This window comes from Felis catus, chromosome A3 (assembly GCF_018350175.1).
Source record: "Felis catus isolate Fca126 chromosome A3, F.catus_Fca126_mat1.0, whole genome shotgun sequence".
NCBI classification, from domain to species: Eukaryota; Metazoa; Chordata; class Mammalia; order Carnivora; family Felidae; genus Felis; species Felis catus.
The window spans coordinates 114151877-114167639 of NC_058370.1; the positions used below are offsets into that span (position 1 = coordinate 114151877).

The 15763-nt window shown below is 35.4% G+C and overlaps 1 protein-coding gene across 1 annotated transcript in view; it reads right to left on the reverse strand.

The window, feature by feature from the left end:
* Positions 1 to 1025: 1025 nt before the first annotated feature.
* YIPF4 (Yip1 domain family member 4) overlaps positions 1026 to 15763 on the reverse strand; it is a 29903-nt gene continuing 15165 nt past the window's right edge. The window contains exons 3-6 of the mRNA XM_003984341.6: positions 14170 to 14341; positions 10876 to 10953; positions 6741 to 6854; positions 1026 to 2534 (exon numbers count right to left, since the gene is read on the reverse strand). Coding sequence (XP_003984390.2) covers positions 2397 to 2534; positions 6741 to 6854; positions 10876 to 10953; positions 14170 to 14341 — 502 coding nt within the window. The 3' untranslated portion in view covers positions 1026 to 2396. The remainder of the gene's footprint in view (positions 2535 to 6740; positions 6855 to 10875; positions 10954 to 14169; positions 14342 to 15763) is intronic.

Below are 15763 nucleotides of genomic sequence, written 5' to 3' on the forward strand. Positions count from 1 at the left end.
AATAAGCAAGTTTAATAATGGTTCATAAAACTTTACAAATCTTCCTAAACTGTTTTCTAATACAATGAAAATTATAAAGAGATTTTGATTTTTAATCCAAATTTCAATTATTTTACAATCAATTTGAAATATAAGTAAATATAATTTACTCATAATTCTCCTTTTGAGGATTAACATTCATCACAATTGCTACAACTGAAAACACACACACGCGCACACACACAACTAGAAGAGACTATCTGGCGAGTTCTGTTTTAAAAATACTAATGAACTAATAATTAAGTTGGAATCATAATTTAAAATCAGTATGACTTAGAAAATATTATTATATAAAAATTCAAGGAAAGGACATTATCACGGTCAGCTTATCATTGTTAGCAGTAATGTCTTTTGTACAAATTTACAAATTACATTTCCAAACTGACAATCTGTTTTAACTACTTTGCTCATTAGCCCATGAGTATGTTGGTTGACCTTGAAACATGATAAATAGTACCTACATATACCCTAAAGAGCGGAAGTTCTCATGATTAAATGTTGTTATTTTTAAACACCTTTTTAGAACATCAATACCTCATTTTATCTTCATCATTAGGGAATAAACACAATACAATATGTAAACTTTTCATTCACATCTTAAAGAACTGATAGGTTAAAAAAATTAAACCAGTTTTTGATAGAATGGGTCCCAAAATGGTTTAATGTACTGCTTAGTAAAATTCTACCCCCTGGGACCAACCCCCAAACTTCTTGGGGGAAGATTCAGGGTCAACACTATGAATATCAAATATAATAATTGACTGTAACAAAGTAGTGACCTCAGGAATTTCTTATGTGTGACAAATGTTTATAGTTGCTACTTCTGTAGCTATTGATCCTTCCTCACAACTTCATATTATTTTAGGTTCCAGAAATTCTGTCCCTCTGGTGCTTCAATCTATTGTCCTAAGCTTGTTTTTAAAAATTAGCATATGTAATTTTCACATTATTCTGGCTCAAAGATAGCTCCACCCTTTTCCTGTAGCTTAAAATAAATTTTTCCTTTTTTTTTTTTTCCCTTTCTTTTTTAGTGAAAGGAGGAGAGATGGGTTTGGTACTTTGAAGACTTGCTTCAGAGTTGCTAGATATTTCCTGATGCATAAAGTTGTTAAAGGAATGGTATCATATTGAGGACAGCAGTTAACTCTTCCAGCTGAGACCAGAAAGGATAATATAATTTGCTGATAGTTACCAGGCATTTGCTGTTTTATGGACATAAATAAAATATTTAATCTACTTTACAAAGTTATATTAACTAAAGTATACACCAGGGTATATGAAATAATTTGCAACAAAAATTTCACTAAAATTTCTTAATATTTCCCTTAGCAAATACTGTACATTTGTTAGAGTACCTGATACTTGTTTAGTAATACAGGACAAGGTGTTATAAAACAAAACACACAGCTGGGAAGCATTTTATTTTTTTCTACTTCATATAACATTATTCAAGACCACAAGATTTTAAAGGTCTCTTTCCAGCAACTTTTATGACTTAGGAGTACCACTTAAAAATATTTCTGATGCTATAAATATTACTATTTCTCTACATATTGACAATTTTAATAATGCCATATCCATTATACCTCCTGCTCCTTTGGTCAGAAAGATAAACATAAACTGAAATCAGATATTTAGGCATTCAAAAATAGTTTTTCAAAGCATACCCAAGCAAACCAAATCTACAGCAGCAACTGTTAAAAAATTAGTTTTAGTTGGTATTAGGACTCTTAACAAGGACATACTGAAGCATGTATGAGATTTTTAAAATTATATACAATTTAAAAAACAAATCTGAATTTATAAATAAAAGATTAATGGCCAAATTAAAGAAAGGTTAAGCATCAGATTGAAAATATCTCAATTTTTAGGCTATTCAGAAATATATTTTGTGAATAAAAAGAATAATTTCATAAATATATACGTATAAATATAAATATATATCTACAGGATCTGCAATGCAGGAGAAAACCCTTTAAAGAAAAAATCGCGCTTTTAGATTATTAGGATGCTGCCATATTTACCCTTTGAATGAAATATAATTACCATTCCAGGTGCTTTTGGCACAAGTTTTTAGGTGAATATTGACACAATCTTAAAAACACAATGCTTTTAAATTTTATTCACTGGAATATGAAGAATCAAACAGAATTCGGAATTCTGACCAAAAAAAATCCAGATAACTGCAAATAATTAAATACAAAAAAATGTTGTTTTAAAAAGACTTTCAACCTGCCTTTACATGTGGAACATGTAAAATTTTACCAGCAACAGGATTTCTTCAATCCCCTTAGCAAGAGTTCCCAGCCTACACACACAAATGTAACATGTCTTTTTCTACTCATATATGACTTAGATCACACCCCAGTATATAAGGACAAAAAATAAATGTATAGTAAAAAGATTGGATAAATCAGGAGAGGCTTTTTGGTCTTGAATTCTTCACCCACTAACAATGAAGCAGCACTGTAGGCAGCCCAAAACACACCAAACAGCTTTAAAAAAACAAACAAAAAAGACAAAAGGCAGCATATTAGCAAGTCAATTAACATTCTGGGTATCAGACAGTAAAATAACATTCACAATAGTTTCTTAAAACAACCCTGACAACCAATTGTGGTAAACAGTAAAACTTAATGTTTAAGATTATTATTAAGAATGTTTATCCTTGCTTTGTTCCTTGACGTATGCAAATGAAGTCTTTTGTTATCACACTTGTCTAATCCTAGGAATGACTCGGAGTGCCTATTAAAAAGAGAATCAGGGGATTCACTCTAGCTTGCTAAATCAAAATCTCGTCAGGGAAGGGTTTTGTTAACTAGTCTTTTTAACAGTGTCCCTGGTGATCTAAGATAAGGCAAGTTTTGGCCAACTGAAAGAAATTTGGCCAACTGAAAGAAATGTGCTGAAAGAAAATTAATTTCATTACAAAGTAAACTTTTTCCTGTTTTTTCTTCTAAGAAGTAGGAAAACAGACTAAGCGAAAATTTTACACAATGTTTATGAAATAGAACAGCATTTTCCCAGAAATAGGTAAAAGTATGGGGTTAAATAAAAAGGAGAAAAAAAATAACAGTTTGGTCAAGAGTTTAATTAAATACAATGTACTGTGGTTTTCAGATTATACGTGTACCAAATTTTAAGTTATTTCCACTGGAAACTTATAGAACACTTACTGATGTAGTTGCAAACGGCATTTTATAGAATAAAATTAAAGGAAGAACTTCAAGGGTAGAAATCAGAGAAACTATGACAGAAAAGGACTTGGCACAGGGCAGGATATCTCAACCTTGTACTACTGACATTTTGGAGCTGGATAATTGTTATGGGAAGCTGTCCTGTGCATGACAGGATTTTTAGCAGAATCCCTGCCCTCGACCCATGACATACTAGTAAGATTCCACTCCCAACATCGTTTGTGACACCCCATATGACTCCAGACATTGCCAAATGACCTTGGGAGGCAAAATCGTCCTTGAGAACCACTGGTAGAGAGGTCAAAAATAAATACCAACAGCCTGAAAATGTATTTGAGATGGTCCGGTTTTCTACTGTTCTTTTTAAACTAAAACAAAAAGCTACAAAATATTTTAGACTTTCAGAAAAGTATAGGGAAATATATGAAATAAGATTATGATCAAATTGCATTTGCATGTCATACATTTTTTTTTTTGGTTATAAGTAAATAGTTAAAGATTGGTAAGAATTACAGAGATTTTTTTTTTTTATTTTTTTTTCAATGTTTATTTATTTTTGGGACAGAGAGAGACAGAGCATGAACGGGGGAGGGGCAGAGAGAGAGGGAGACACAGAATCGGAAACAGGCTCCAGGCTCTGAGCCATCAGCCCAGAGCCCGACGCGGGGCTCAAACTCACGGACCGCGAGATTGTGACCTGGCTGAAGTCGGACGCTTAACCAACTGCGCCACCCAGGCGCCCCCACAGAGATTTAATGTTAAAAAAATAATGCTTGTAGATTAAACTGTATTCTAATGAGATTTAAATGATAAGAGTTTTGCAACATATTTCTCCATAAATCTTGGACTTGGAAACAAACATACAATGGCTCACTACAAACAGAAGATTAAACAATTAGGAAAAAAAACTGAGGAAAGAAAAATCTGAAGTTTAAAATAAATGTATCCTAAAATTTTAATGACAAAAGACTTTCTGGTTCATAATAATACATTCATAAATTGCATAAAGAATGCTAAACACCAACTTTCAATTGAACTTGATTACTAAAAGTGACCAGAAAACACACAGTTTTAACAATTTTGGGAGTAGTCTTATAAGTATTCAAACAGGCTTTAACCCAAGTTAAAACAACACACAAACAAGAAAGATCCTGAATGATTCAGTAAAGTGGTACGTTCACTAAAGCTAGATAATTACATGTCAGCAATGGGGCTAGCTTCTGTACTGTAAGACTTTTAAATTAAGTGCTGATAATGCCTATTAAAAAAAAAGATTTCAGGATTAGAAGGCAGAGAGAAGAATGATCTGGTACTTGGTCTCTAAAGTGATCAAGTAGTTCTAATATACAAAGATGTTCTCAAAATATTCTTTTATAATATTTGTAATAACAACTACTAATTGAGTGTCTTCTCTGTGCCAAGCATAAATACTTTACCATTTTGATAATGAACCCTAAAAAACAGTTGTCAAGATTCCCAATTTGCAGAGGAGGATAAGAAAAGGTATCACCCCAAGCGGGTAGCAAATAAGTGGAAGAACCAGAATTCGAATTTAGAACTAATTGGCTCCAAAATCTCTACTCTTCTCAATACCTAATACTTATAGCTCATTATTTACCCTGTAGTTAACCAATTCTAAAAGGAATCTTTTCTCCCATATATTAGAATTAGTAAGGGACTTTAAATAAAACCAAATGTCATAAAAATTAATTGGCTGTACTTAAAAACAAATACTTTAATGTGAAGGCTACATAATGGCAGTTCTGAAAGTGGTAGTCTTAAGAAGTTCTGTATTTTTGGGGCACCTGGGTGGCTCAGTCAGTTAAGCGTCTGACTTCGGCTCAGGTCACGATCTCACGGTTCATTGAATTCAAACCCCGCAACAGGCTCTGTGCTGACAGCACGGAGACTGGAGCCCACTTCAAGCGGCTCTCTGCCCCTCCACCGCCCCTGCTCACATTCTCTCAAAAATAAACATTAAAGAAAAGAAAAAAGTTCTATATTTTCTTATAAAGAAAAAAATTACATTCATTGTGTAATATAAATACATGTGCTAAGCATTTATTTCCCAAAGTTGTTCAAAATCTAGGTTATCTTACTACTTATTAATACTTAATGTTATCAGTAAATGTTTAAGATGCATTTACGTTAATGTAAATTTAACACAGCATAAAGAAGTGCTGATCTCTGCAACACAGAAAAGCCAATTTATTACAACCATGTCTTTCATATTTGATAAGGGAGTTATTATTCAAATAGGAGTACCAGTTATTAAATAAATGTCTGGTAAAATCTTAAATATAAGTCACCCACAAAATCTAAGTCCTATGAAGTTGTATTATAAACACAGAGAAGAGCCATTTGCAGCTATGGGGATGGAACTAGAGGGTATTATGAGAAGTAAAATTAGTCAGAGAAACACAAATATCGTATGACCTCACTCATATGAGGAATTTAAGATACAAAACAGATAAGCATAAGGGAAGGGAAGCAAAAATAATATAAAAACAGGGAGGGACGGGGCGCCTGGGTGGCGCAGTCGGTTAAGCGTCCGACTTCAGCCAGGTCACGATCTCACGGTCCGTGAGTTCGAGCCCCGCGTCGGGCTCTGGGCTGATGGCTCAGAGCCTGGAGCCTGTTTCCGATTCTGTGTCTCCCTCTCTCTCTGCCCCTCGCCTGTTCATGCTCTGTCTCTCTCTGTCCCAAAAATAAATAAATGTTGAAAAAAAAAAATTAAAAAAAAAAACAAAAAAAACAAAAAACAGGGAGGGACACAAAACATAAAAGACTCAAATACAGAGAACAGAGGGTTGCTGGAGGGATTGCAGGAGAGAGGATGGTCTAAATTGGTAAGGGGCATTAAGGAATCTACTCCTGAAATCATTGTTGCACCATATGCTAACTAACTTGGATGTAAATTAAACAATAAATAAATTAAAAATAAATAAAGGTTATGGAAAAGACCAAAAACAAACAAACAAACAAACAAACAAACAAACACAGAGAAGAAAAATTCAACATTAAAAAATTTATCTGAGGGGTGCCTGGGTGGCTTGGTCGGTTAAGCGTCTGACTTCAGCTCAGGTTATGATCTCACGGTCCGTGAGTTCGAGCCCCGTGTCGGGCTCTGTGCTGACAGCTCAGAGCCTGGAGCCTGTTTCAGATTCTGTGTCTCCCTCTCTCTCTGCCCCTCCCCTGTTCATGCTCTGTCTCTCTCTGTCTCAAAAATAAATAAACGTTAAAAAAAATTTTTTTTTAAATAAAAAATTTATCTGAGTGTAATATCCTGTACCCTGATTTGCTCTTTGTTCTTTACTCCTCTCTAGACATACATTATAATTTCTGGTGATTAAAATGAGAAAATAAAAGAAACACAATCAATGACTAAGATCACTGTTCCAAACACTTACAAATGTTTGATAGGTACAGACTACAATATTCTGAGGCAGAGAACTAGTATACTTTTGTTATTGGAAAATAATTTTTATGATATACACTACTTACTTTTATAAGTGTAGATACCACTTCGAATGATCCAACCACCAGAAGTATAGGGGCTATAACAATGAGAGGAAGTAGTGAATATCCTATAACTCCAAGAACTTGGCCATATGCAACCTGTGAATTTTCAAAATTTTAAATAAATATCATAGAAATCAAGGTAAATTATTTTAATTACTGTTGAACATCACATATTTATTGTTGTACTTTCATAAATGTGAGATTTAAGAAGAAATCAACAAGTATCAGGGCATCTGGGTGGTTCAGTTGGTTGAGCACCTGACTCTTGATTCCCGCTCAGGTCATAATCCCAGAGTCATGGGATCACGCCCTACACTGGGCTCTGCGCTGAATGTGGAGGCTGCTTAGGAATCTCTCTCTCTCTCTCTCTCTCTCTCTCTCTCTCTCACCTCTCTCTCTCTCTCTCTCTCTCTCTCCCTGCCCCCAACCCTTTCCTCCCCAGCTCGTGCTCTCTCTCTAAAAAGATAAATCTTAAAAAAAAAAAGAAATCATGAAGTATCATATGCCTTATATTTCAAATTATCATATAACCCGCTATGTTCCTACAGTCTTATCAATCTACTACTGTTTCAATTATCATCAATTTTCTGATACCCAAATCTACATTTCCAGCCTTCTCTCTTTTGAGACTTATATATCCAATTACCTTCACTACAACTACAGTATACTTTGTCACTACTTTCCTTAAAGTTGTAGAAGGATTACTTTTATTTTAAATTTTTTTATTCATTTATTTTGAGAGAGAGAGAGAGAGCACAAGCAGGGAAAGGCATAGAGAGAGGGAGACAGAGAATCCCAAGCAGGTTCTGATGTCTGTACAGCAGCCCAATGTGGGGCTGGGACCCACAAACCATGAGATCATGACCTAAGCCAAAATCAAGAGTTGGAGGTTTAACTCACCCAGGCACCCCAGAAGGATTACTTAAAGGGATCACAACCATCTTAATTCAAGCAAAAAATTCAAGGTCTAGAAAGCTACATGTGGTAATTGCAGACTAAAAGGGAAGGGAGGGCAGGAAGAAGAGACTGAAGGAAAAAATATTTTTTAGTGGCTACTGTGTGTCAAGCTCTGTGATAGATCAAGACAGATCAAATGCAGCAACAATCCTTTAAGTAGGTATTACTGCCTCCATTATGAAGAAACTGATTTTTAGAGAGACAAAGTGCTTTGTTCAGGAAAGCAAAGTTGGTAGGAGAAAAGAGTTCAAATTAAGATCCAGGTCTCTTAACTCCTACATCATCAGTTCCAAATTACCAAAGCATTTACTGATATCTTTTTTCATATAAATATTACATGGCATTGTGTTAAAACATAACAAATAATATGTGAACAAATATAATTTTAAATCTCCATTAGAATTATTTTATATTTCCATATGCAGAGTGAAAAAGTTTCACAGATAAATGTTATTCTAAATTTATTTAAGGGTTTTAGGTTAAGATAATGGATTGAGCACATATATCTAGTATCATTCCCTCTTGAAACTATACTAAAAGGGGAAAAACTTTTTTTTAAAAGAGGCATAAAAAATGGAAACTAAACCACAAAATGATCATGCATTTTGAGAACACTGCACATGCCTGGGAGAAACTAAGTAGCAGAAAAATACATAGAGGCCATATAGGTTGCTCACTAGGGAAAGGAGAACTGATCCCTAAGTGACACATTAAAAATGTATAAATATGAAGGCACACCTCAGCACTCACCACAAGAAGTGATAACTAAAGGCTCAGTGAGCTCTGGAGGAAACCCCTGAGCATTCTCAGAATACAGATAATGCAGATCAAGTTCATTCTCATTACTCACATACCTTACACTATTGTCAGTAATGTAAGCCCCAATGTATATATGAAATCACGAATAAAACAGGAAAAAAAAAAATAACACTATCAAAAGAACCAGCAACAAAAGTCTGATCCTAAACTCTCTAAGTTTAGATCAGACACATGAAATAAAGAGAATAAGTGTAATGACAAAAAAGCCATTTACAAGAATCAAAGTATTATTTTGTATAAGATAACTGTATAGTTTTGGAGAAAATAAAGTTTGATGAAAGTTATTTCCTCATCTTTATAGTAACTGTCAGTTGTGACACTTTATGAATGATGGTATTTTCATATCATTCTTTGTGGCCTGCATGGTGTATAGATAACTATATATTCTATATCACAAAATACAATGTTTTATTTCATTAATAATAGAATTTTCTTCAAAAAAGAGGCTTAAACAGAAGAACAGAAGATGGGACAACAGCAACATAATTTTGGAAGCTGGAAAGCAGATAAACAAGAGCTAAGTAACACGGCAGATCTTTCTACCAAATGTGACAAAAGAGCTCAAGATCTCTACATTTAGCAATCAATTCTCATTTAGTCCACTGAATCACTTCTCTGCCTGGCATCCCCTCTGCTTTACGCTCTCCACAGAATACACTACTAGGAAAAAAAAAAAAAAAGAATAAACTGTCAGAATTCCTAGGTTTAAAGTAATTCATAAAGTCTTATTTAATGGGGTAGCAATTCTAAAGGTGTGGCTAATGGGCTCCTGAGGGTCCCAGCAACTCTTCCAGAAGAATGGAAGGTCAAAACAATTTCATTTCTTTTCTTTTCTATTCTTTTCTTCCCTTCCCTTCTTTCCTTTCCTTCTTCCCTTCCCTTCTTTCCCTTCCTTCTTCCCCTCCCTGTTAATGTTTATTTATTTATTTTGAGAGAGAGAGAGTGTGTGAGCAGGAGAGGGGCAAAGAGAGGGAGAAAGAGAATCCTAAGCAGGCTCTGCACTGTTAGTGCAGAGCCTGATGTGGGGCTTGATCCCATGAACTACGAGATCATGACTTGAGCCAAAACTGAATCAGATGCCTAACTGACTGAGCCACGCAGGCGCCCCGATAAAATTCTATCCTTAAGCAAAAATTAGAATTTTGGAAAAGTTGTGTCTACCACTGTAAGGTTAACAGTTTCTAACACACATTTCTGATGAGATAGGAGGTGATATTAAAGAATGTGATTTTCTGTTAGTGTACAGTAAGATGTGTCAACATTTAGAAGATCAGCAAAACCCAGTGAACCAGTATTTTCCAAATGATCATGCATGGGTAAAAAGATTCACCCAAAGTGACTTTTAATGAGACAGAATATGAAAAGTTCATTAAAAGGGTTTGAGATTCCTTATTACAATAAACCTTTAAGAAACTACTACTTGTTGAACGTAGGTGTAGGATCAGAGAAGAATAGCCACAATCATCTGAAAAAGCTACTAAAATACTCTTCCTTTTCTGGGCGCCAGCGTCTGACTCTGGATCTTGACTCAGGTCACGATAGCATGGTTTGTGAGTTCGAGCCCCACGTCAGGCTCTGCACTGACAGGGTGGATCCTGCTTGGGATTCCATGTCTCCCTCTTTCTCTGCATCTCGCCCACTCACCATCTTTCCCTCTCTCTCAAAAATAAACATTTATTAAAAATAAATACATAAAATAAAAGTCTTCCGTTTCCAATTAAATATCTGTTTAAGGCCTTATTTTTTTCATATACTTTAACCAAAACAATGTTATCAGAACAGACTGAATGCAGAAAGCAGATAGGAGAATCCAGCCTCCACTAAGCCAGATATTAAAGCTACTTACACAAATGTAAAATAATGCCACTCATCACTTTTTTGTTTTGAAAAAGATTTTTTTGCTACAAAACATATTATTTATGTTAAAATGTATTTGGCTTTATTTTTAAATGAACAAAAATATATATTTAAAATTTTTATTTTAATTTCTAACATGGTAAGTATTGATAAATATAACCCACATAAAGACATCTCTTTGGGACCTGAGACCAAAAAGTTTGAGAACTGCTATACTAGAGAATAAATTATATGCTTCCCTGAAAAGCTGTAAATTACTTATGAGTGGTATGGGATCTTTTCTTTCATCTTCCTTTCTTGTAACATTTATTGAGCATGCACAATACTAACATGCTGATCATCTTAAAGGAAGTAGCATAACTTAAAAGCAATTCCACGACAAGAAATAGTTATGATGAATATATAGCTACTGATGATATCTACAATACCGAAAATAAAGCTTATGATAAAAAAACAAAGGCTATTTTCAAAAGTAACCACTTACTTCTCCACCAAGAACTCTGGCCAGTAAGAAAATTGTTAGGGAACCAAATATCCAAATAGTTATAATCCATGAGACCACCTTAAGGGAAAAAAAATTCATGCAATTAATAACTTTGTACCAAAAAATTGATTAATTTCCCAGGAAGTCAATTCTCTTCTAATATAAGACAGCTTGGTGTTTCCAATTTCAGGTTATAGAGTTTGAATTCCCAGTTATCTTTCCAAAACCTAGTAAGAATGCAATGTGTTAATACAATTTTACATCCAAACTGAAAATTTAGCAATGTTCAATTGCCTAAGGAAATCTCAGTATTTCAAGATCTATTATAAAATATTAATGCAAAAAAAGAACAAAGTGTTTACTTTGTAAACCTCTGGTTTACAGCATCTTGCAAGGAAGATTCATCACCAAAAGAAGTTATAGATCTTCTTGGGAGGTCTTTAAAATTTACATTAATTAGATATGTATCTAAGTGATGGAATGTGGAAGACTTTCAGACAATTTTAACTCCTGAGACAATATAATAATGATTACATGCCTCCACTTCTAAGTTTCATCTGCTTCGAGGTTCTAGAGATAATGAAGTCTCAAAAGCAAAATAAGCACAATTATTGCCCAGATCCTGGTTTCTAAATATCATTCCCTGATAAAAGGACGAGGATTCCTTTGATAAGTAATTGATTCTAGGGATGGAGCATGGAAGATAAAAGATGAGCCCAGAACACTCTGTAGAATTAGAAGGAAAGGAAATGTTCAAAAAAAGGATGGGAATATGTCTAAAGGACACAGAAGCTAACCTAAAGAAGCTCTCATTGGCTAAAGCAGGGATAACCTCAGCAATAAAACAAGTGACAATAGCACTGGATGATAATCCAGAAAATAAAATAAATATTCATGGTTCCATACTGACATAAATCAATCAATGATTAAGCAATGGTAAAGAAGGGATAGCTGCTCCATACAGAATACCAATTAACACATGTGGAAGGAATGAGGAAAACAGAAAACTACCATTCAGTAAACAATAGTAATAATTGCTGCATGCAAGATCCATCTGTAGATACTAAAATTAGTGGGCTAACATTTGATGAGAAACACGATGTCTGCATAGTCATCAAGTATGTCTACAAGATATTTATTAATTAAAAAAAGTAGGGACGCCTGGGTGGCTCAGTCAATTGAGCATCTGACTTCGGCTGAAATTATAATCTCACAGTTTGTGAGTTCAGGCCCCATGTTGGGCTCTGTGCTGACAGCTCGGAGCCTGGAGCATGCTTCGGATTCTATGTCTCCCTCTGTCTCTGCCCCTCCCCCGCTCATGCTCTGGGCTCTCTCTCTCAAAAATGAATAAAACATTTAAAAAATTATTTTTTTAAAAAAGGGAAAACAGCAACTTTACAGTGGAGGATTCAGGCACACACCACCTCATCACCTAACCAAGCGGCCAATGTTAACAGCACCAGTAATAAGATATATCAAGGGGTGCCTGAGTGGCTCAGTTGTTTCAGCATCTGACTTTTGATCTCAGCTCAAGTCATGACTTCATGGTTCATGGGATTGAACCCCACATCAGGCTCTGCACTGAAAGCATGAAGTCTGCTTGAGATTCTATCTTCCCCTCTCTCTCTCTGCTCCTCCCCTGTTCACATGCTCTCTCTCCAAATACATAAACTTGAAAAAAAAAGATACTCATATCACATACTCTTTGATAGTATACTGAGGTGGGCACAAAGTAGTATTCTTACTAAAAATGTATGACCCCAATCTAGTCATGAGAAAATATCAAGCAAAACCAAATTGACCAACATTATATGGAGGTAGTAATCTGTTTTAAGCTTTAAAACCCTTTGCTCAGGGGTGCCTGGGTGGCTCAGTTGGTTAAGTGGCCGACTTCAGCTCAGGTCATGATCTCGCGGTCCGTGAGTTCGAGCCCCGCGTCAGGCTCTGTGCTGACAGCTCAGAGCCTGGAGCCTGCTTCCGATTCTGTGTCTCCCTCTCTCTCTGACCCTCCCCCGTTCATGCTCTGTCTCCCTCTGTCTCAAAAATAAAATAAACGTTTAAAAAAAAAAATAAAACTCTTTGTTCAAGTCAAAGATTATACAAAATAGATAAAATTAGAGATGCTCTAGATGAATGATTAGTGGTAAGTAGTAGACCAGCATCCCCACTCAACTTCTTCAATTCACCTTACACTTTCAACAGAATAGATGATATAAACTACTGATCTAAGGTAAATATTAGTAAGGATCTTGCTATTGGGAGATTATTCTGGATTATCCAGATGAGAACTAAATGTAATCACAACTGTCCTTAATAAAAGGAGGCAGAGGGAGTTTTGACTACTGTAGAGAAGAAGTTAATGTGACCATGATAACAGAGATTGTAGTAATGCTGTCAGAAATCAAGGAACACTGACAGCCTCTGGAGTGGGAAGAGGCAATCAAAAGAATGTGCCCTGGAGTCTAGACAGGACCAGCCCTGCTGACATTTTAATCTTAGCTCCTTCGAACTTATTTTGGATTTCTGACTTCCAGAACTATAAAAGCATAAATTTTCACTGTTTTAAACCACAAAACTTGTGGAAATTTGTTATAGAACCAACGAGAAGTGAATTCATTTCCGAATCATTTTGTGATGAAGTTATTTTTTATTCCTCTAACGCCTTAAACTAGGAATTAAGGAGTGATGTGTGTATGTTGTATTTTGATAATAAAGATAAAGCCCCCGAGAGTAGAACAAAGTATTATATAAAAACAAATACTGTTGGAATCCTTGTCATTATTTATTAAAATAATTTTTCAAGTAAACTCTAGGCAATGTGGGGCTCAAACTTATGACCCCAAGATCAAGAGTCACATGTTCCACCAACAAAGCCAGCAAGGTACCCCTAAAATATTTATTTAAAAATATGAATAAAAGGTAAGAACACATTATGAGTATTGTGTTTTAAACCCTTCATCCCGCGGGGAAAATCATAAAAGGCAAGGGCAGCTCTTTGGTCACTTCTAGTCACTATTCACTTCTGCTCAGCTGAGAGTAGTCCCATCTATTAACCCCAGTTGCCAAATACTAATACTTTCTATGTGAATGATGATGTAAAAGTATGGAAAGCATTAATCTAAGGTACTCCCTGCTTATTTAATGAAGAAGAGTTCTAGAGATGAACAATACAGAAATAATGGGTATAAGTAAAGCATTTCTCAAACATAACGTAGCATTACCCTTAATATTTGGCTATTTTTACTTTCAAACCTCTTAAAATATTTCATTTTGTATAAAGTAAGATATACTTACCCTAAACTGTCCATATAATGATATCATGGAAAAGAAAAGAACAACAGCCAGAGGGCCCCAAAAGTCAGGATTGTCTCTCACCACTTGTCTATTAAAACCAAGTGATGGCATTGGCATCAGAACACACCGGATTTTGTAGTAAATATCCTTTAGATCAATATCCAATTCCTCCCTATAATATAAAATAAAAGTTCTTAAAAGACACACACTTCTAAATACTCAGCTGCAACATAATTTAAGAAAAGTTTAAATATGACGGTGTTGTCTCCACAGGTCAACAAAGCATTGCATCTGAAGTACTGTATTTCACAGATTCCACAGATATTACATTTTCTTTTATTTTATTTTATTTTTTCTTTTTTAAATTTTACATCCAAATTAGTTAGCATATAGTGCAACAATGATTTCAGGAGTAGATTCCTTACTGCCTCTTACCCATTTAGCCCATCCCCCCCACCCCCACCCCTCCAGGAACACTCAGTTTGTTCTCCATATTTGAGTCTCTTCTGTTTTGTCCCCCTCCCTATTTTTATATTATTTTTGTTTCCCTTCCCTTATGTTCATCTGTTTTGTCTCTTTTTTTTTTTTTTTAATTTTTTTTAAAACATTTTATTTATTTTTGAGACAAGGAGAGACAGAGCATGAACAGGGGAGGGTCAGAGAGAGGAAGACACAGAATCTGAAACAGGCTCCAGGCTCTGAGCTGTCAGCACAGAGCCCGACGCGGGGCTCAAACTCACGGACTGCGAGATCATGACCTAAGCTGATGTCAGCCGCTTAACCGACTGAGCCACCCAGGTGCCCCTGTTTTGTCTCTTAAAGTCCTCATATGAGTGAAGTCATATGATTTTTGTCTTTCTCTGACTAATTTCATTTAGCATAACACCCTCCAGTTCCATCCACATAGTTGCAAATGGCAAGATTTCATTCTTTTTGATGGCTGAGTAATACTCCATTGTACATATATATACCACATCTTCTTTATCCATTCATCCATCGATGGACATTTGGGCTCTTTCCATACTTTGGCTATTGTTGATGGTGCTGCTATAAACATGGGGATGCATGTGTCCCTTCGAGACAACACAACTGTATCCCTTGGATAAATGCTCAGTAGTGCAATTGCTGGGTCAGAGGGTAGTTCTATTTTTAGTTTTTTGAGGAACCTCCATACTGTTTTCCAGAGTGGCTGCACCAGCTTGCATTCCCAAGATAGTACATTTTCAACATTTCAACATCTCTAAAATTGGGATGCTTATCACAATTGCTGGTGTCTTCCCTTAGCCTGGAGGGAAGCGAAGAGCTTCCAAGATCCCCCTTTCCATTTGCCAGTCTACTGGAGGAACTACTACTTTGGGACAACTTTAAAATCTTCTGCTTGAGCCCTTCTTGAATATATTAATAATTCAGACTGCAATCCTATATGATGTGGTGTGGGGTTTCCATTCTCAGGGAAAATTTTTCTTCCAACACCCCACCCATTGCCAACTTGAGATAAGCAAACATCCTTGCTGCCTCTTTATGTGTGGTCGGTTTTTTCTCATCTATTCTTACACTAAGAAGACAGCCCTTGGATATCTTAGCTTTATACTGT